General features: G+C 46.3%; 1 protein-coding gene across 1 annotated transcript in view; it reads right to left on the reverse strand.

Annotated features, from left to right (window-relative positions):
* Positions 1-506: 506 nt before the first annotated feature.
* COL20A1 (collagen type XX alpha 1 chain) overlaps positions 507-22,481 on the reverse strand; it is a 52,155-nt gene continuing 30,180 nt past the window's right edge. The window contains exons 22-40 of the mRNA XM_059862691.1: positions 20,860-20,898; positions 19,013-19,151; positions 16,694-16,836; positions 16,233-16,342; positions 15,382-15,540; positions 13,383-13,460; positions 12,674-12,760; positions 10,470-10,523; positions 9,548-9,643; positions 8,990-9,043; positions 8,571-8,624; positions 8,192-8,245; positions 6,758-6,829; positions 6,031-6,066; positions 4,689-4,755; positions 3,684-3,872; positions 2,303-2,380; positions 1,334-1,489; positions 507-841 (exon numbers count right to left, since the gene is read on the reverse strand). Of these exons, the coding sequence (XP_059718674.1) occupies positions 828-841; positions 1,334-1,489; positions 2,303-2,380; positions 3,684-3,872; positions 4,689-4,755; positions 6,031-6,066; positions 6,758-6,829; positions 8,192-8,245; positions 8,571-8,624; positions 8,990-9,043; positions 9,548-9,643; positions 10,470-10,523; positions 12,674-12,760; positions 13,383-13,460; positions 15,382-15,540; positions 16,233-16,342; positions 16,694-16,836; positions 19,013-19,151; positions 20,860-20,898 (1,679 nt within the window). The 3' untranslated portion in view covers positions 507-827. The remainder of the gene's footprint in view (positions 842-1,333; positions 1,490-2,302; positions 2,381-3,683; positions 3,873-4,688; positions 4,756-6,030; positions 6,067-6,757; positions 6,830-8,191; positions 8,246-8,570; positions 8,625-8,989; positions 9,044-9,547; positions 9,644-10,469; positions 10,524-12,673; positions 12,761-13,382; positions 13,461-15,381; positions 15,541-16,232; positions 16,343-16,693; positions 16,837-19,012; positions 19,152-20,859; positions 20,899-22,481) is intronic.

Raw genomic sequence — 22,481 nt, forward strand, 5'->3', positions numbered from 1 at the left:
GTACTGATAAAATACACATCTCAGCTGATGGCAAGGAAAGGGGTGTAACACAACAATTACCTCCATGTCATATGGGTAAAAGCCAGACTCAGAGCTGTTTAATATTCCACCTGATAAAATGCAAAGTAGCTACTCAGCCTGCAGGAGGGAGACATGGAAAAAGCAGCAGGTTAATCTCCAGCTCCTCTCAGCACAGGGTTGTGACTCATGTAAGGCTTTGCCTGAGTTACCAAGCCCCAGGGGTGTTGAACAGGGGTGTCACATCACAGTGAGGTGATCTCTGGCTGCAATGTTTGTGTACAAAACACCCCTGCAAGGAAACCATCAGCATTCTGCCAAAAGCAGATACAGCCAAGATGGTGCTAGACTTTGTTACCTTGGCAGCCAACAGAAAATGCAGCTGTGCTCCAGTGGATTGATTTGCTTCTTTGGTTGTGAGGTGCTGCTTTTCTCTGTGCTGGGGACACAGAACAACAACTGACAATGAGAAACCACAAGCAGACAAATGGGCAGAAATTATCTGTTATTTCTGAGCATTTCAATACAGTATTTCTTTTTCTTACAAGTCTGTCAGCCTGAGTATCCAGCTGTGCCTTTTTCTTGCTCTGGGATGTGAGTTTGAGCACTGCAGTTGTGCAGAGAGACAGCTCAGCCAGACACGGGCTGTGACTGTGGAGTTTGATTGACTTGTCCATACAGAAATGATGGGGCATTAAAAAAACATAACACATCTACTATTTGGGTTGCTGCTTCTTTTGGAGTTGTGGAGTTTTCTTCCAGAGATTTCCAGGGAAAAGCAATGTCTTCAGCTGCCTCCGCCCCAGCCATCAGGGGACAAAATCTGTGTGTGGAAAGGATGAGGCCATTGAGCAAATGAATAAATCAGTGTCAGGGTCTGAGAAGGAATGGCACAGAATTAATTCCTTTCCCTTGTAAACCTTTTGTTCCGTGCCAGTGAAATTCTTCATCACCCAGGTCTTTGTCCCACTGAGCCTCCATGAAATGCAAATGTAGGAACTGAGGAATTGTCCCTCTCTCCATCCCCCATGGAAACATTGCTGGGGACATGAAGAAGTGATCCCCCATGATCCCTCCCCACCTGCTTGACTAGTGCTGCATGATGTGTTAATCCATGAAGGATAGCTGAGGAGCAGCCCATGGAGCTGGCTTTTATCCATGTGGATTGCATGGGAATCACCCTGACTGCTCTGCAGAGGAGGCTTGGCAGGACTGATGGTGCCTGAAGGATCAGCAGAGGTCTCTTCCTGGCTCAAGAGAAGTAACCAGAGACCAGCCATACAATCATCTTTGTACTGACATAGCCAGGACTTACCTCTTCTATCAGCCCCATAACATCCAGAGATATCACAGCCCCCTGGCTGCCCAGGCTGCCCAGGCTGCCCTCTGACACCAGGGAAACCTGGAGGACCAGCATTCCCAGGGAAACCCTTGGGACCTGGTTTCCCCTGCACAACTTCTCCTGGTGGGCCTGCAGAAGGAGAAGCACAGAAAGCTGTAGCACATCTGCTTTAGCAGTGTAATTCCTCTGCTGTATTTTCCTCCAACTTACATGGTAAGTAATTTTCTGAGCATAGTTAACTCATTTTGGTGATAAACAGGACCTGCCTGTTGGAAAACCTGTTCTGAATCCCAGCACCTGAACCCCAGTATTCTTGACCTTAAGGGTGCACAGCTTGGCTAAAAATGGAGCCTGGCTATGAGAAGCCCAAATTCCACCTACATGTCAATGCAGAGAATTGCCTTAATCCCAGGATCCATCCCAGAGTCATTGGGGTTTGTGTCTTTATAGCTCTGCAGACAATTAAATGCAGAAGAATATGTTTGACCACACTCTTTTGACAGTGCCTGGTTTGCTATACCAGCGGCAAACTTCCCACAGGTCCCAAGTGCAGGGATCAGGGTGGAGGAGTACACCAAATCCTCACACATTACTCACAAACCCTTATGTTCCACAAGCTGAATTTTCAGAGCTTCTATCCCCCGAGCATCTGGTCTTGCATGCAAAAAAGGCAGAAAAACTAAAACTCCCTGGATGTGTCTCATGTCCTCAAAACACATCATCCCCTGGGAGTGGGTACCAGAGGGAAGAAGCTGCCTGGAGAAATCTCTTGCATATTAGCAGAGAGGAAACCATTGAGGATGCTGCCAGCAGGGCTGTGGTGGCATGGTGAGTCCAACCCTACCGCAGAGGTCCTTCAGCTGGATGATGCTTTGGATCTGAGAGCTGGTGGCCTTCCCATGGCCTTGCTGGATCAATAGACAGAAGTTGGGGTCACTCTACCTGTTCTGCCTCTGGGTCCTTGGCTGCCTTCCTCACTGGCTCCAGACATCCCTTTCTCTCCTTTGGGCCCTGGGGCACCTATTCACAGATAAGAGATAAGTGTTGCTTCACTGTATGTCGAATTTCACCCTGAATTGAGGCTCCTGCAGTCTCTCCACGAGTCAAAGAGGAGTCACAACCCTTGGCAACACCGAGAAACACCCATTTGCTTTCATTCAGTCTGGGCACCTGCTCTTGCTCTGACCAGCAGGGCACTGACTTCTTTGATCCAAGCAGCACAGTTTTGAAGCCCAGTAGGGGTGGGAATGAACATTTTTCACAGAGAAATTCATAGCAAGAGTGTTACTGCACCAGCCTGAGGGTCATGTCCAGCTCTGTGCTCTCCATGTGGATCAAACAAATCACAAAGCTGAGCTGTCTCTTTGACCAGGTGCTGGTTAGCCAGGTTTGATATTTTCCTGCTAAATTACTTGTGAAACTAGTACCTCTCAGAGAAAACAGGTACATTTTGACAAAATATGATTTTTCATTGTTTTAAGATGAAAATATTTTGATCAGCCATGTCCTTCAGGTGGTTTTTCACTAAGATCCATCTTCTGCCCTCTCCTGCTTGACAGGCTGGAAAAATCTGTTTTTACTCCCTTCTCTCTGAAGTGACATTTTGATGAGCTCTGCAGATACCAGCTAAGACTGACTACTGCAGGAGGAAGGAGTTAAACAGAACATTTCCAGTTACTCCGAGGTGTTAAGACACTGCTGAAACCAATGCTTTTCTTTTTATTTTGACAGACAATTACTTGAACCACTGACAAACATTGTCTGGGAATCCAAGCAAAACATCGTCCCACCTTTCACTCATTCATGTGCAATAACTGAGGCCACTTCTGAAATTGTATTAATTTATTTCTTTAGTAATGTCTGAGTCTTTCATTGTGAAACTACTGCTCCAAACACTTCCCTTTTGAAGATTGCTTCATCTGCCTCATGCCTTCCATCAGTGTTTCCCAATGCTCCTCCTTTCTGCCCAAAGCTGATCTGTTCCACCCCCATGTCTTCACCCAAATGACTGCTTTTCTGTAGAAAAAGCCTCCTGCCCCCTAAAATTAAACTCTCCATCCCCCCAAACCTACAAATGATGCTAAACTGGCCTTTCCTTCCATTCAAAGCTTAAAAATAGAGTGGGCTGCATCTGGCTTCTCCCTACTTGTCGAGATTTATAATTTGGGTGTCTCTTCCTAGAGTGGAGAAGTTCAAAAGGAAAACAGCAATGAAATGAGATAATATCATGGATTATCTATACAGTACTGCTTGAGGCACTGAGATGTTTAGTTAAAGTATCAAAGATGCAGTGAAAAGTGCATATGAACACTTCTGTCCATACCTCTCTCTCCTGGATACCCATCTTTGCCTGGCTGTCCAGGGCTGCCATTTTCTCCTCTTTCTCCACTGTTCCCAGGTGGGCCTGGAGGACCTGGTGGTCCTGGTTCTCCTGGTTTTAACCTTTCCTCCCAGATGGGAACTGGCTTCCTTGCATGTTCATGTATGAATGAGTCAAATTTCAACACATGAGCTGAGAAGGCAAGAGAGAAAATAAACATTTCCTTGGGTGGGAAATTCAGAAGAGAGATAAAAATCAAAGGATTTTGTCTAAAAAGGTACTTAGAATGATCAGCTAGTGCTAAAAAACTGTCAGTCCAAACTGAGAAAGGCAGGAGATGAAGATGGGCAGCTGAGTGATGACCTTGCTGCCTGACCTTGGACAAGGCACTGCTTCTCTCTGCACATCACAGGAGTTTTACAAAACTGCCTTGTCTCAGGAGGAATCAGGGAGGAATCAACATGTATTGCTGAAAGAATAATTTCTCTCAAATTAGTTTCAAGCTCTTCCATTTAAGGAATAAAGGAGGCTTTGCAAAACACCAAAGGGTTTTGCAAATAAATGTTTTGCAGGTCTTTTCTGTGCTAGTGGCACCCGATAAAGCCAAAGTAGCACTTGGAGCTGAGATGGGACATTTGCTGCTGGTGGAGCTGCTGGGATCACTACAGCTCCAGGCTGTCTCTCCTCTGGTTTTCCACCTCTGGAGAGTCTTAGGATCATAGAATCACAGACTGGTTTGGGTTGGAAGGGACCTTAAAGCTCATCTTGTTCCACCCACTGCCATGAGCAGGGACATTTTCCACCATCCCAGGTTGCTCCAAGCCCTGCCCAACCTGGCTTTGAACACCTGCAGGGATGGGGCAGCCACAGCCTCTCTGTGCCAGGGCCTCAGCACCCTCACAGGGATAATTTCAGATCTAATATAAATCCAATCCTTCAGCTCGAAGCCCTTCCCCCTTGTCCCATCACCACGTGAGCAGACTCAGGAGCTGGGTTGGTTTTACTCACTCTGAATCATCCGCTCACAGGCCTGGCTAACGAGCTGGTAAATGGTGGCCAAAGACTGTGGCTCCCCCTAAAAGGAAGCATTAAAAAAAATTAATAAAAATATGAAGTATTAATATCTTTTAGAAAGGATCAATCTCATAATGCATGATAGCTTTCAGCCCATTCATTTTCTCAGCTTGAGTTCCAGAGATATTAATTACTGTGAAATGCAGCTCTATTTATTTATCATGAAGCTCTGAAACCAGAAAATTGAAATTGGAAACATCAATAATTGCCTTTCTCCTGCACATCAAAAGGCCCAGACCAAATCTAAATAATTACCAAAAAAGGGAGAGCAAATTTCACCCTCAAATTTTATCAGAAAAGATGCTAAGTCTGTAACTCAGTGTTCTGTGATATGTAAAACATTTAGTATGATCAGATATTACACATTCCTATCTTTGACTCCATCTTCCATGAATATTGATTCTTACTGTATTTTGAATAAATCATATATTATGGGCCCTTCAGAAAGTTTTTGTAAAGTAGGGAAAAGCGATTAAAATGCAAAAACCTGCTTAAAAATAAACACTGACTGTGAAAATTCATACCTAATGCACCTGCTTCCAGAACTGTTTATAAAACATACATCTCTGGCTGGATCACAGTGCAGATAATCCAGGCTTAAAAAAACTGTTCTGTTCAACATCCAAAGGAGGGGGAAATAGACAGTTCCAATGTAAAAAAAAGTCTACAAAATGAAAACCTGGTGGAATTGGAAGGAAAATGCTCTTAAAAATTATAATTCTGCAGCATTAACTTGAGACAAAAGCACCTCATCCCTGGCTGAAGACAAATTTGCCTAAGTCAGTCTTGGCAATGACTCCTAGAAAGTCATGGCAGTTTAATTTAACCAGAAGTCAGGATGAGAAAAACTTGAAAAACTTCTTTTCCCAACAAAATTACCTTCCCAGGTGGTGTGGATGTCCTGGCTGCCAAGGTCTGTGCTGGGGCATGGACAATGATTATAACAAATGAGTTCCCTTTTGTAACACATTAAACCAGAACAAAGTGGAGCCAAGTGGGTTTGGTTTACCCTTCTCAGCAAAGAATGGATTTGCATTTGACATTTCTGCTTCATTACTACAAGTGACACTAAGGAGCTCCTGACTGCTGTGGGATTATTTATACCCCAGCAGCCCAGCCTGTGCAGGGGAGAGGAAAGGCAACAAGCAATAGGTACAACCAACTCTGGAGAGGTTTGGCTCGTAATTGTAAGTGAAAGTTGCAATTCAGGTTATCACACCCACTCTTTTGAGTGTATGATGCACTGACAGTGTCCCCCAGCACCAGAAAAACTCACTTTCTCTCCTCTTTCTCCTTTGGGACCTGGCAGCCCCTACAGGAAAAAAATAAATAAATAAGTCTAAGGAAAGGAAGAACAGAAAACAAACAAACAAATAAATTCACTGGGGGTGTGGGTTACATTAGTGGGAGCACAGTGATTGTTTCTCACACTCTTGTTGTTTCCTTGACCTCATGGCAGTGATTGTAAGAGCTTTAAGTCCACACTTAAGAATATGAACTCATACTCCAACAATTTGTTTTTAAAGAAAAAGAGTAATAAATCAGTAACTGGAGCAATGGGATAAACACCATACACAGGGATGCAGAAATTTCCCAGCTGAACTCTTAGAACAGATTTCCCAGCAGCACAGGTGGTTTTTAACATCTGAGGAGAAGAAATACCTGTGATATTTAGAGCTGTGGTTTCACCTACAAGCCCAAGGCTGGCTGCTCCAGCTCAGGAGTGACTTTCTTGCTTTATTCTATAATCTTACACCAGAAATCTGTTTAGATTCTCTGTAGCAGGTGAATCTGCAGAGGGTGAAGGGAGGTGGGATTTGTTGAATGCTTTATCAACAGATCAGTAGCCTGGGCTTTGAATGCCCAGACATCTCCTTAAGAAGGATGAGTGTGAATTTAAAACATTCTTCAGACTCTGAGGCAGAGCTGCTGTGGGAACAACTCATTCCCTCTCAATTATTCCATGTCTTGCCCTTCTTTGAGACCCAAAAGCAGAAACTTACTGTTGGCCCAACATCACCTGGAGGTCCCTTCTCACCACTGCTGCCTCGGGTGCCTGTGGCTCCTTGGAAACCCTGCAGACATTACAGATTAACAATCCTGTTATTCCCTAACTTTCTTTTTCTGTTCAAGGGCTCCAGGGGCACCCGTGGTGGGAGTTTAGAGGACTCAAGCAAGGGAACAGTAGCCCTAAGTTTCCTGCCCAGCCACGAGCCCACTGCTCAAAGCACACCGTGTGTGAGTCACGCTCACATCCTTTCCCATCACCATCTCAATTATGGCCAAGCCAGCAAAGCTGAGTTTTGCCAGCAAACTGCAGTGTAGTTCATGCCCTACAGGCTTTTGATCTTTCATTATATATTCAGATTTAGACATAGCCTAGAGCACAGCCCTCTTCTTCAGCCTCCCAACACCACGTGGTTGTTTCCTTTTTCCTTTAAAACCTGTGCTGGCCTCTAATACTTAACAACATCAACAGCAGCTTAGAGAGTGGGAAGTGCCTTCTCTGGTCATCTCCTCTTTGTGAGCTTTCTGTGCCTTTTGGAGCCATAAAGGGAAGAAAAAAATCAGCCAAAAACAACTAGCAGAAATACTTTGGTTTAGAATTTTCCAACTATTACATTTGAATTCAGTAGATATTAGCAACTTTTCTGAACAGTGAAAATGAGAAAAGTTTTCAAGGCAGCACCAGAACAGCTTTCAGAGCCTGCTCTGGAGGTGACAGTGCTTTCCTCATATTTAAAAAGCTGAGGCTCAATGCTGCCAGCTCCACATATTCCCAGGATGAACAAGTCAAAGTTATGAGCCTAATTCAGCCTTGGCTCCTATAAATAACTTAGCACAACCACTGCCAAACTCCTTATAATTCAGCAGTGAGACTCAGCTGTGAGAATCAGTAACTTATCAGGTCCACCAGCCATCAACTACCCCCAAATTTGGTTCAATTTCCCAAGTAAAATGAAGTGTTCCTGTGGTGCCTTCCAATTAGGAGCTGTGAATCAACAGGTCTTAAAGTTCTGCTACCCTGGGCATGACTGAGTGCAAGCACACCCCTCTACATCCAGCCCTGGCAGCAAATGCTGGCTGTGATGTGGGGGGAAACCTTTCACACTGCCTGCATCCTCCAGCTCCTGCTGAGTTCAGTCTAACAAATCAAATCCCTTCCAACTCAACCAACAGCTGGAAAACTGCAGTGTCAGGAAAGTGAAAACAGCACAATAAGAATCTCCTGGCTGGGATGAATCTTCCTCAGGACTTGCCAGAGGAAGCAAAGGATTTTCTTCTTACACTGAGGGGTGGCAGGGAAAGGGGGCACCTGCACCAGGTGTTCCCTGGGGTAGCCTGGGAAGGGGGCTTGCCCTGACACTTCCAGGTGAAAGCATAAAACTCTGCTGAGGAACAGATTTCAGAGTGCATCACTCACAGGGAGTACTCACCCTCGGTCCAGGAGGTCCTGGAGGCCCAGCTGTGCCTTCTAGTCCCCTCACCCCCTGCAAAGCCAAATCCAGTCATTCACTAACAAGAGGATTCTGAGACCTCATCAGCAGTGAGATGCTTTTCCATGTGCTGCTTTCAGCAGGAACTTGCTAAATTGGGTAAGAAAAGCATCTGTTGAGCAGCAAGAGGGGTGGGATCTGCTCAAATTTGGCCGAACCTGACACAATCCCATTTTTTCCCCCCTCAATCCATCTGGCTTTCTGAAAAGACCATTCACTTCTGCACTGAGTGCACTGGGAGGTTTGGGATCTCTGCTGGGATGCTCCTAGCAGAATTTTAGGCACCCATGCATAAAACCTCAGGGGTGAGGTGTTTTACCTTTGCACCTTGAAGTCCATCCCTGCCCGGAGCTCCCTGCACACCAGGAATGCCCTGTAAATCAGAAATGCTGGGTAAAGTCAGCATCTGGTTATCCTTGCCCTAATCCATCTTGGAACAGAGGACAGAAGAGAAAGGCCAAAGAAGAGAGAGAGTTATTCATCACATACACCAAAGACTGTTACCCCAGCTTTAATTCCATCATATCCAGCTTCCAGATAGGTCTATCTGCCTTACACCAGGTGACTCAGTTTCCTTGGGAAAGTGATGGCATTCCAAAATGACAGTTCCCAAGCAGACAAGAGCAACAACTTTTCAGACTTGCTTAAAGTAGTTACTCAGAAGGAAAAAAAAAAAAAAGGGGGTGGAGCAGGGGGCAAATCTTTGGGACAAGCAGAAGGAGTGGTGTTTACCATTACCTGCATGCCAGGGATTCCAGTGTCTCCTTTCTCTCCTTTAATTCCTGGTGGCCCCTTGGATTAAAACAGAAGCACACAGTTGGGTGTGTGGCAGAATCCTTAAAGGCAACGAGCATCCTGCAGCTCCACATGCATGTCCCAGGTTGTTCCTGCTCCCTGCAGTGTTCCAGGGTAATTTACAGCCACAGCATGTGCACAGGGATTCTGCCATCCCAGACATGTGGCAGCCCTTGCCACTACTCCCTGCCAAGCAATGATGATCACTGGAAAGAGAAATGCCTGAATATTCATAGGATATCCTGATTTGGAAGGGACCCCACTGGGCTGCTGGAAATAAAAGCCCATTAAGGAGAGTCTGGACAAAAGCAGGCTTTGGCCAGAATAATTAAGTGCAGGGCCTCGTCAGCAGAAACCCACTGATTGTCATCTCTCCCTCTGCAGCTGTTCAGCTGTTGGTGAGGGTGATGCAAGCACATAAATCACAGCACTGACACCCATTTCTGACAGCTTCTAGCTGGGAAGAATGAGTGGCAAAAGGCAATGGAAGAGGTCACATACCACAGGGCCCTGAACTGTGATTCCTTGGGAGCCTGGAGAGCCTTGCTGGCCACTGGGCCCTGCTGGTCCCACTTGTCCAGGGGGGCCTGGCTCACCCTGAAACCAAAGACAAGGAAACAATCATAAGGGAAGGAAGTGGTTGGTGCCTGCTCTCCTCTTGGGCTTCACTGCATGGCCTGGATCAGCACGAGCCATCTACAGGATTCAAGATTTAACTGGGGTACTGAGGGCATCTCCAGTAACCTCAGCTGCCTTTGTATTTTAGGTCCAAGGTTTTGGTCCATCTTTCATGAGAGCAGACAGCAAAGCTGCAGAGGGTGCTTTGCAGAGCACAATTCACCTTCCAAAGCAGTTATTGCTGTTATTCAAGGTGGTCAGAGAGCAAAGGGAAATCTTCCTTAGCCCGTTTCTGAGGCCTGTGTCCATTCTCATTCCTTTCCCCAAATCCTTCCTCTGCAGCCATGCTGCTTTCCCAGATGTCATCCCAAAAAATGGGACCAGTGCTCTGCTCTGGCTCTGCCCTGTGCTGATCCATGGAGCTGTGAACATTTGCACCAGGGTTTGCTGCAGTCCCCAGGGCTGGGGGATTCAGACCCAGCCACTCCTCATGCCCACCTCAGGGCTGTGCTTCCCTCTCTGCCTCCCTCCTCCCTCTGCTCTGCCCCAGAGCAGTACCAGTGTGTCTGGTCAGGAGATCTGGCAGCACAAAGCCTGACCCTGTCACAGCCCAGCTGCTCTCAGAGGACATTGCTGACCATGTACTGTGCATTAATTCAGCACAATCAGGCTCATCATCTCAATCTCCATAGCCCAACTGAGCATTTAATTAATAATAAGTGATCCCATCCTCCTCTATGTGTTTTTAAGACTCTGTTTGGGCTCAGCTTGGTGCAGTGAGATAATCTCCAGCCTAAGGACTCACCTTGGGTCCTGGCTCCCCCTGCTCCCCCTGAGGTCCTCTCCTCCCAGGGCTGCCCTGCCAGTGGGACACAAAGAACATCATCACATTCACTGCACTGGAACCAGGAGCCTGGGGGACAGAACTCTGTGCACTTCACTGCCCCACACTGAGAAAGGTTGCCTGCCCCACACAGCTCAAAACAAATGGAGACAGGAAGAAAATTAATTGAGTTGTCTAGGAAATGTGGGAAAGGGAAGAACATAACAGCCCAGTCCCTCCATGACCAGCACTGGGAGCACAGCATTTATTCCCAGCAGAGAGGGATGAAGTTTCAACCTATTTAACCTTCCTCCAACTCCCTCTCAGTGGATCCAAGCTGAGACAACATCTCATATGGACATGGGAACACGTTTGAGGAGGAAGAAAAGGGGTGCTCACATCTGCACTCCTTTGGAACTCAGCTGGGTTTTACACTCTCCACCCCAGAGAAGTGACATATGCTGAGACCAGGGACTGACCTGGCTCTGGGACACCTGGCTTAGCTCTGCCTCTGCCTAACTCTGGGTGGGGAGAAGAAACCTACCTCCTGGCATGACCTCATTTTGTGTGAATTTTTGACATCTTAATCTGAACATTGCTATTCTTGAATCCAAAATAAACCACGTGGGTTTGAATTGAGTAGCATAGGCAGGGAATTTTGGGAAAGGTGCTTTCAGAAGGGCCCAGAAACTCATTTCAGAAGCCAGCTGGATCTAGTCAGACACACTCATTAAGGACAGTGATAAATACAAGGTGGGACATGTCTTGCTAACTGGAATTTTAAAAATAGCAGTGAGTGCTGTTGTAACTGCAGCAAATTACCAAGAGTTCAGTGGTGTGAAGAGAAGGTTATGTGTCAAAACCTGATTTCCTCTAATGCTTTAAAGAGTCCTGCTCTTTAAGGCGTTGTCTGTGGAGATGCTTAAACCACAGGGCAATGCAAGCTGCTAATTATGCACTTAGGATATTGGAGCAAACTGTGACAGTGGAGTGTGCTGTTAATTAAACTTCCACCGGAATGAGCAAGTAATTACTCTGCAAAGAGGCACTCTCCCTGCACAGAACTGAACTCACAGTTAAACCACAGGTCAGTGCAGGAAGTGATCTGAGACCATTTCAGTTGAAAAAGGAGGCAAATGTTTCCATTTATGGTTATTTTCCAGGAGAAAAGCACCTGGGGTGGTTGAACTGAGGTGCTCTGGACAGGCTGTCTGTCAGGTTTCAGCTGGCTTGTGCCAGCTGATCAAATATTCTTCCCTAGATTTTCAAAAAGAAAAAAATTTAGAACTGCTTCCTAGTGTTTAACAGGAATATTTTCTCCTGGGATTTAAGCCCATGACAGCTTTCCTGCATCCATAAGGGATAGGGCAGAATTTATGTCCTTTTTGAGCACACTGCATATGTAAAGGCTGTTTTCTCTTCCCCCCCATTTCTTCAGGGTTTTCTTGTAAGTGACATTCACTGAACAGAAAGAGCTTTGGGGACAGACAGGATAGCAAAGTCTCCCCTTTCTCTTTACACTGTCCACCCACACAGACACTCACAAGGCTCCAATTTAACACAGGATCCAGGCAGGAGGATTTTTTTGGTGAGTTGTTTTTTTCCTTAAATTTACAGAGAGTTTCAGAGCCTCCAATCCATGAAATCTCTGCAGACACTGAGGGTGACCTGTCCTCCTCTCCTAAGAGGATTAATGTGGAACCAGGCACTGCTCAGCCTGTTCCCAGCTGCAGCTGTTGCACTGCCAACTCTCCATCTCCCCACTTCACCGCCATCCAAAATCCAAAGGGAAACTCTCAGCCTTGCCCTGGAAAAGCTCCTTGAGTTAGGATGAGAGGAAATGGCCTCAAGGTGCACCAGGGGAGGTTTAGATTAGACATGAGGATAAAACTTCACCAAAAGGGCTGTCAAGCCCTGGCACAGGCTGCTCAGGGCAGAGGTGCAGACACCATTTCTGCAAGGATTTAAAAGTGTAGATGTGGCTCTTGGGGACCTGGTTTAGAGCTGGGCTTGGCAGCCCTGATCAATGGGTGGACTCAATGATCTTCAGGCTTTTTTCTAACCTGAACAATTCTGTGATTCTAAAACCCCACAGAGCCCCAGGAGAGTTACCCAATGCCCAACATGCCACAAAAAATGAAGCAAGAGCAGCACCTGCAATACACTGGGTGGGAGGGTGAACTTACAGGGGGCCCTGGGGGTCCTGGCAAGCCGGGGCGCCCCGAAGTGCAAGAACAGGCAGGAGCCAAGGTAGGGCAGGTGTCCTCATCCCTCTGAAATGAAATCAAGCCAAAACCAGTCATCAGCAGCTGCACAGCAAGAGCAGGATGGATCACAAGTACAACACTCAGTGTTTCAAAATTCAATCTCTTACTTGAATTAAAGCAGAACTTTTTTTCTACTCCACTGAGAGATTTTTGTGAGCAATCGAGTGCTTTATTTTTTCTGTTGAATAACAGATGTAGACAAAAAAACCACCTATGAACCAGCCCTGCCTGCAATGTGCAAAACACATAGTGGAAGATAATTTTCTCCTTTCTACATACTTATACACCCCATATAGCAGCTGTCTGTGTTGAGAGGTGAAAGGAAGAGTGGGGGATGCTGTGCCTTGGGGCTGAGGTGGCAGCAAAGCTCTAGGACTGACAGGGCTCCTGGATGAGGTTGTGTCAGGAAAAATATGCACTGCACCAGGATTGGAAGTTTTCACTCTTTTTGAAGCAAACATAGTTTTGTTTGCTTCACCAAGAAACACACTGATGTTATTCCCAAGAAGAAAAAATGCTTTCCCCCTTAAGTCTATCAAAACAATTTTCAGTGTCACTTCAGTGCCATGGACTTGCCCCATCCTCCCCAGCTTGCTGTCAATGAGCAGAGCAGTGCCCCTTGCCTTACCAGTGCAGGGAGATCACAGCATCTGTCCTGCTCTGCCCCCACACTGCTGCACAAGAGCTGCAGAGACTGCAGTTGGAACTGGGGGAAAAAAAAAGAGAGTTTGATAAGAAAGTAGCATTGGCTCCCACCACCCATCACCAAATCTTATGAAGCTCAAGTGATAAAAATAATCTTCAGGGATGATTTGGCAGGACTCATCTGTGGGATTCCAACCATGGCTGTACCCCAAAAAAGCCACAACATGAGAACTACCCCCAGACTGAGTGTTCCACAAGTCCTCAGGTCCGTGTCTTGATGAGCAAGTCAACAAGGCAGCTTCACATCACATCTGCAATTTACTCACAGCCCTGCAATAGCAGCAGGCTCTCAACTAATTGGGCTTCAGCACCACCAGAATGTGAAAGCAAACTCTGATTTGCTGCCCTTGGGGGCATGGGGAGAAGGGCAAATGTGGCAGCAGCATTTCCCAGGGCAGGGATGTGATCCCCTCCCCAGAAACCCCAACCAGTCTCTCCCTGCCTCCCTCACAACAGCCACATCTTCCCATTCTGATTAACAAAAAAGCACACACTGCACAAAGCCAAACAAAATAATGAGGCAGAGATTAATTTTTCTTGCCTTGACACCATTTCTCATCTTTTTTTTTTTTTTTTTTTTTTTTTTTTTCCTTTCACTCCATGCATTTAACAAGGAGAGAGCTGTACAGCCCAGGGAGGGTTACGGATACAGATGAGCCCTGCAGATCAAGTGGCATTTAAAGATTTCTTAAATTAAATAAGGTTCCATGATAACCAATAATGAGGCACTCTGTCTTCTCAAGGACAGCAGAGCTGTGGAAGATGTGAAATGTTGCTGTGCTTGAAAGGCAATGGGAGTAGGGATGGCACAAGGCTGTTTATTATTTGGCCAGACCTGTCTAGCTGAGCTGCTAGCAGAGAGAATTTGGGAGGGACAAGGAAAGCACAGATTTCTGCCTTGATGGCTACAGGTTTTGATCAAATTACCAGAGAATTTATTTAGGAAACAAGTAAATACTGATTGAACACTCTGCCCCCTGGTTTGTTACACAGCAGACCCCATTCCTTACAGGCAATTCCACTTTTTTCTGGGTGCATCCCAGACCTCTGCCTCTCAGTTTGAACTGGGGATGCACGTGGGACAAAGTGTTTTGAGGCAAGGGGAGCTACAAATCACCTGATGAGCCATTTTCCCCTGGACTTCTAGATCTAAAAGCAGGGCCAAGGAGCAAGACCTTGACATCAGTGGTGAATGATTTCCTACAGCCCCACTAGACCCCTGTGAGTGATGAACTTGCCACTGACTCTGCACATAATTAACACTCCTGCTTTGGGGAGTGAGACTGGAACAGACAGACAGAAGAAGGGTGGTTTTTCCCTGAGGACTGTGCACAGGCCAGGACACCGAGTCCACACATCCCCTTTTCCTGTCCCCTTGCAGGGAGCAGCTCCCTGCAGAGCCGAGTGGAGCAGTGAGGACACACCTTCAGGCCAGCACTCACTGCTGGGTTGGGTTTTTTTCCCCAAGTCGCAGCTGATAAAGAGCCTCTCTACTGGAGATTATTTTCCCCTCATTTGTATTCAGATAGACAAATCCAAACACACTGGAGACTGAGGCACACCCAACTCTGCTGCCTCCAGCCACCAGCACTTTCCAACATCGCTCTGTGTGGGCTGATGTGCCCAAGTTTCCTTGCAGAAGCAATTCCCAAACCCTTCTCTCTGCTTCAGCATCCCAGTGCAGGAGCTGTGCTGCCCCAGCCCTGGAGGATGCAGCCAGCAGAAAGCTCCTCTGGGACACACTCCCATCACAGTCCCCACACCAAGGCAGGAGGGACAGAAACGCTCTCTCAGTGCTGGGAAAGCTCATGAAACCCCCAGGGACCAGCCCAGCAGTGTGGGGAGGAGTTCAGGTGAGGGTGATGTGGCACCCCTGCCCACTGCCAGCCCAGCCAGCTGCAGCAGCACGTCCCAGGACTCACGGGCACGGAGCCGCTCCGGGGCCCTCTGGTGCGCGTCACTTTTCCCAGCATGATGAAGCCAGCAGTGGAGATGCTGCCCAGGGTGTTGAGGGGCTTCTCTGCTGTTTTCTTACAGTCCACATAGAGCTTGACCTTGGAGTGGCTCACGGCCACGTGCACCTGGGCAGCAGGAGGACAAAGCCATGTTGGAGATCCGTGGTGGGATGAGGGGGGCTCCTACTGACACCAACACTTTCTGCTCCATCCACAGCCTGCTGCTGGCACACCTGGGGTGTTTTTAGTGAGTGAATGGATGGAGGGGGCTCAGGAATAAGGTTTAGTATGGCTTTGCCCTGTTGATCCCTTCACTTCTCCTTGGGAGAAGCCTTGCTGGAGGTGAGTAATGAACCTGCCCACAGATACCCACAGAAAGAGCTCGTTGCTCATTTGGGTGCAATCCCTTTGCTATGAGGACATAGATAGCCAAATCTCCACCCTAATGTGAGTGATAAAGTGTCTTTCTCACAAGGCTGGATTCCCTTTTACTTTCATCCAGAACTAAATGGTTACCAAAATTCTAAATGCTAAAAAAAAAAAAAAATTTCAAAATTTTTCCTGATCATAAAGATCTAAAAAACACCTCAGTTTTTGGAGTATGGGGGAAAAGGGAAAAATCAATATGTGGAAATCATATTTCGATCACGAGATCCACCTGAAATCTTTACAATTATGAATTTCACCATATCTAAGAAGTTGGCCACTTCTCTGGCAACCAGGATGCAAAGCATTTGGATGATCGCCCCTCAGTTTGAATGATACTTCTTAACCAGAGTGAGATCATGAGCCACATTTCTCCCTCTCTTGTTAAGGACCTTATGAAAGCTCCCATAGAATATCTTCTTCACTTCCTGCTCGTCAAAGGAGACTTCCTGTAAATCAGCCTTGTAGTCATGGTTGAAATAGGTCAAGGATTTCTTACTAGCTGCAGGGAAAATAGGACAAATAACAGCTTAAAAATTGATTTCACACACACATACAGTAGTAAATAATTAGCCTTGAACATGGTGGAAGATTTCCTATGTTATCAAGAAGTACCTCTAAACAATGGAAAAAATATGTAAAAATAAAGAATATGCTACAAGCAGAATAAAAATAAAAACATGTCTTTCAATTGCATTGGGCAGTGTTTTAAATGTGAGGTTGGCAGCCACAACAAAGCTTCCCAAGAAACTGCTGCTGTGCAAGGAAACCATCAAAACATTCCAAGTGAGTCCTGCTGCTTGCAAGATGTATGGAAGCACCCGAATTGAATGCATTTAGCAAGAAATCTTACGGTCCAGGTTAAGCCCCAGGAGGGGCTGGAAGTCCTCGTCCGTGACCTGCCACACGGCAAAGGGCTCCTTGGGCGTGTCGGGCAGCAGGCGCAGCAGGGCCACGATGGTGTGCTCGGGTGGGATGGCAAACTGGTGGACGTCACTGCAGCGACACAAAGCAAGGGAACATCGGTGATTTAAACCACCAGAAACATCCTGCAGCTTCATCCCGGTGTTTGCTGGGCAGGGGGGCTGGCAAAGAATTACAGAATCACAGAATCACCGGGTTGGAAGAGACCTTCAAGATCATCGAATCCTGCCCAGCGCCAACGCCTCAACTCAACCCTGGCACCCAGTGCCACATCCAGGCTTTTTTAAACACATCCAGGGATGGTGACTCCACCACCTCCCTGGGCAGCCATTCCAGAACTTTATCACTCTTTCCATAAAAAAAATTTTCCTAACATCCAACCTGTATCTCCCTTGATGCAGCTGGAGGCTGTGTGCTCTGGTTCTGTCAGTGCTGCCTGGTGAAAGAGCCCAACCCCACCTGACTACAGCCACCCTTAAGGAGCTGTAGAGAATGAGAAGGTCACCTCTGAGTCTCCTTTTCTCCACGCTGAGTACCCACAGCTCTCTCAGTGGTTCCTCACAGGGTTTGTGTTCCCAGCTCCTCTCTGGCCTCGTTTCCCTCCTCTGGACATGCTCCAGCATCTCAACATCCTTCCTAAACTGAGGGGCCCAGATCTGGACTGGCTTTGCTCCCAGGAGATGATGGTGATATGAACAGAAAGAGCCTGGACTTGCTGTGCCTGGACAACCCTGTGGTGAGTGATGAGCCCTCGTGGGGCTTCTCCTGGTGCCTGGGGGATGCTCAGCTGGAGCAGCTGGTGTCAATCCGTCACTGCCAGAGCTGCCCCAGGGAATGCCAAGCCACAGCGAGCGCAGCCTCAATGTTTTTGAGATGAGAGCTCACTGGAGGCTTAAAAAACATCCCTGCCAGGTTCCAAAGCACTCCCCCAGGTCTCCTCTTCAAGGAGGAGGAATGGTTGCCATCTATCATGGGGTAAATCTTTAAACCCTGGCACAAAACTCTTGGCCTAGGGATGTGGTTTAGTGGCAGACCTGGCAGCATTAGGGTAATGGTTGGAGTCAGTGATTCTTCCAGCCTAAATGATTCTATTATCTAAATCAGTGTAAATGCCCTTCAGGGATAAGCACTGAGCCCACAGCAAAGCCCCCTCTGTGTCCCCACATCCCAGCTGCAGGATTTAGACTCAGCAGCAGTGAGAGGATACAAGGCAGTAAGGGAAGGTCAAATTGGTTTTGCCTGAAACACGCCTGTAATCTGAAACAGAACACATTGGCACGGCTTAAACACAGCCCATCAGGCATCTTTTCAGGACTGATTCATAAATAATACAACTTTTTTTCTTTCTCTCAGTTTCTGAAGGGGTAGTGTCCTTGGAAAGGCATCTATAAGAGCTGAACAAAAGGATTTGCCCATCATTTCCTGAGTATTTAGACCAAAGGGTTCTCTGAATCTCCCCCACTCTGTTTACTCTAAGAAGCTTTGCCTCTTTAACTAAGATTAAGTGGAGTCAGTGGCTCAGTAATTAGGCTTTAAACAAAGTAGCAGTGAATGTCAGGAGTCAAATCACTCCTGATTCATAATCATAAAAAAGGAATGAGGTCACGGGAGCTGCCTGGCTTGCTTGGGACCCTGTGGAGAAGCTTCATATGCAACGGAATGAGGTCAAGCCACAAGCCAGAGCTAATGGTTATTCCCTCTCATCAGTGCAGCCCAGACTGCAGAGAGCAGCTATGAGACTGATATTTTCTACAGCAAAGATCTCTCTCCAAACCAGAGATATTTGGGAGAAGGGATTGAAGATGAAAATGTGACCTCAAACTGCCATCCCTGAAATGTAGGTGGCTGTGGACAGAATGCCTAAAGACTGGTGCAGTGTCCATACGTGACATGATCCTCATGTCCATCACAGCAACTAAAAAGCTGGGAAAAAGAGATTTTGTGGAAATCAAAAACAGCAGTGTGAAAACGTTTGACTCTACTAATGTAGAATAAATACTATTATGTCCCCTTAATTTCTACATGACCACTCATCTTGAGGAAAGTCAGGGGTTTATTTATTAATACATTAAGTAAAACCCCTCTGGCTATTTTTCCAATCTACCAATGGCTTGATTTAGCTCATCATATTTATCATTTCATTAGGAAGTTGTCAGCAGGGCTGCACCATTCCTCCCCAAAATGACCTTCCTTTGCTGTGCACATGGCATGAGGCTGAGGATGGCAAGAGCCAAAGCTCTGCTCCCACCTGGTCCTCTGGGTGAGCTGAATGTCCCTGAACAGCGTGAAGGTGCGGGAGCCACTGAAGACAAAGGGCTCCATGGCCACACCCTTAATGGAGGAATATTCCTTCTCTACCAAGCCAAAAACTTCCATCATATCAAATCCTGGAACAAAGGAGAACAGAGGAATCAGTGGTTAGGCAGCAGTGCAAAAGAAGTGTGTTTGAAGAGCAGGTTGAATTAGCACAGAGAAGGCAGCAGGAGAAAGTGCCCTGCATGACACAACATCAGCTCGAGGGTACCCCTCAAATGGCAGCCGAGGAAAAGAAGGTTGTGTGCACATTTCTTGTAATCTCTTCCTCTTGAAGGAGAGTGGGCAAAAGATAGAGGCTTTCACAACTGTGTTTTCAAATCTTCAGGATGAGAAAAACCCCAATGAGAAAGATGTTACTCCAACGATTTCTTCCTTTCAACTACACACAAAGTGTTATCTTCAAAAGGCATGGAATCAGTCCAGTAATTGCTAGCAGGGAGAGAAAATTATTTCTATTCTGAAATGCCTTATGTGTAAGAGACAGAAAAAACCTTTAAAATACAAACTTTTCCATTTTTCTCTATTTTCAGGAGACATCCATGGCTGACCTGCCTTGTGTGGGCTACAGATATTCTCCTCTGACACCTCTGACATCTTTGCCTCATGCAGCTTCTTCTCTCTCCCCCAGCTCATCATTAAAGCTCCAAGTCATTTTCATTTCAGTTTACTCTTCAGTCAGACAAGATCTCACTGTTTGGGTTCTGTTTGAGTTTATCTGAGTTTGCAGCACTGGGATGAAGGAGATGGTTCCTTCTTGAGCAAAAGGAAAGGCTTCATTTCAGTGGGGTGCTTTCAGTCTGGATTCCCTCACCCCTTCACCATTCACAGTCTTCTGCAGTTTCTTGGCTCGAGTTTTTATTTTGCCTGGGAGTTGGACCAGGGTGCTTTTATTTCATTATTTTTTCATATCCCAGCAGTACAAGGGAGTTTGCCAAAATAAATGACCTACTTGAGGGCCATTTATCTCTGGTATGGAGCTTCTGACACTGAGACTCCCTTTAAAAATGCACAGGAAGAGAAGGTTTGAGTCACAATTAAAAACATATTGAAATATAATCCCATTATTATCACAGAGTCATGGAATCATAGAACAGCTTGAGTTGGAAGGGACCTTAAAGATAATCTAGCTCCATGGGCAGGGATGTTACCTGCAAGATCAGCTTGCTCACATCCAGCCTGGCCTTGGGCAAGGTGAAGTGACTCAACCATGGAGTAACCAGACCTGAGAACTGCAGCCAGTCCCTCAGTCCCTGTAACTCAGAACTCTAGGAAGGAGGTGATACCCCTTTCTAAGCAGAACTCACTGCTTTCCCAGGAGGCAACACTTGAAACAAACCCAACAGCAGGAACAGCTCTCATGGCACAGACAGGAGAAAGGGGAAATTCCTGCCCCCAAAATTCCTGCCTGAGTGCAGAGAGCTCCTCTGGCTCTGGAGAATGCACAGAGGATCCCAGGGACTGACTGGCAGGATTGGAGTTTGATTGTCTGAGGAGCCTTTGTGAGATAGGAGTTCAAACCCTCCTGGAATTCAAGGGCTGTTTGAAACTTCACCTCCTTAAGGCTGGTGAAAATCCTGGTGTTCAGCACTAACAACTCAGGTGCTGCAAAATATTCTTCTACCTGATAAAAGACATGTTCCAATTTTGGTTCTCACACTTCTCCCCTTTTCCTTGGGGCATTTCCCCCACACTCAGCTCTTGCATGTGTCTCCAAATCAAGCCCAGGCAGTGTTTTCACTCCCAGCCCAGCAGCACCAGGGCTTGGATCTGCTACTGTACCTCTTATGGAACCTTCCATGGAGGTGATGGTGGGGCAGGCTGTGAGAACAGAACAAAAGGGGAGAACTATTAGAGGAAAAAAAATCCAGCAGGGAATTATGGAAGCAAAATGAACACAGTTCCTTTAGACAGAGCAAAGGAAAAACATAGCAAAACTTAGAATATCCTGCAGCTCCATTCAGAGCTTGGACTTTAACCTTGTTTACATATATATGAAGAAGGAGAGAACTGATTTTTATGCAGTCATAAAAGTTGTTTCCTGGCCTGCCTATCAGCAAAATAAAAATAGCATCTTTCATCATCAAACATCTCCATGATCACTTTCTTTTGACTAACTCAGCTGGCACCTGATGATATGCAATACAAGAAAGCATCATCTTGGCAACTTTTTTTAAAAACAGACATCAAAACATCTATTTTTCTTTTAACAGTGCCTTAGTAGTGTGGTAAAATAAAGATATATGCAGTTTCAAATTTTGTTCCTGCAATTAAAAATACCCACAGCAAAAAAAAAATGTATCTCAACTTGGGAGTCTGGCTTTTGATTTCTTTCAGAAAACAAAGAGTTTTGAAAATTTTTGCAGTTTGTCTTTCAGAAATCCTCTTGATGAATCCTTTGAGATGCCACAGGATAAAAAGCAAGACCAGAGAAGAGCTGGGGATGTGAAGCTGGAGCATGAGGCACCAGGGCTATGAGCACTCTCTTTAAAGGCTCAGGTAAAGGGGTGTTTTAGAAAACAGCTCATGAATGCTATTTTCAATCATCTGCTGCCACATAAATCCCAGGCCATGGGTGCCAGATGGAGCTGGGACAAAGGGAATGCTTGATGCAAGATGAGAAATGTCCCTGAAAATCAAGGACACTTGGACAGGATGGGCTGTCTCACAAGGGGTTTACTCATTCATCAGGATAATAGAATCTAAGAGATCATTGTACTGAGGCTGCAGCACAGCCTTGCCTTTCTTGCATCAATGCCATTTCCTACCTCAGCAGCAGCCCAGCCTTTGTAAAATGTGTAAACATTTAAAGGAGGTGACTTACTTGCCCCAAAAGACCTGAGATTCCTAAGCCTGTAAGAGTTTCAATGCCATTCCTCATGGTGAAGAAGGGGCACCCAAACCTATGACTCTGATGGCCACGGGACCACAAAGACTTACAAGGTGCTGTGACCTCTCTTGTTCCAACTGATGCCTAATTTTTGATATAATTCCTGTAGAACTGGGTGTAAAACTGTGGAAGGGATCTATGGAAATCCATTTAAAAATCAGTTTCTGAAACTTGAGCCTTGCAATGCTGAGCCTGACCAGCCCTTGCATGCAGGATCTTCAACCTATACACTGCTCTTTCCCTTCTCCTTCCAGAAACCAACTTTTCTCAATCTTAGAGAATGGGTTGGGTTGGAAGGGACCTTAAAGCTGATCCTGTTCCACCCCTGCCATGACAGGGACACCTTCCACTATCCCAGGCTGCTCCAAGCCCTGTCCACCCTGGCCTTGGACACTTCCAGGGATGGGTCAGCCACAGCCTCTCTGGGCACCCTGTGCCAGGGCCTCAGAACCCTCACAGGGAAGAATTTCTTCCTGACATCTAATCCAAACCTGCTCTCTGTCAGTTTGAAGCC

The sequence above is a fragment of the Haemorhous mexicanus genome, chromosome 18, assembly GCF_027477595.1.
Source record: "Haemorhous mexicanus isolate bHaeMex1 chromosome 18, bHaeMex1.pri, whole genome shotgun sequence".
NCBI classification, from domain to species: domain Eukaryota; kingdom Metazoa; phylum Chordata; class Aves; order Passeriformes; family Fringillidae; genus Haemorhous; species Haemorhous mexicanus.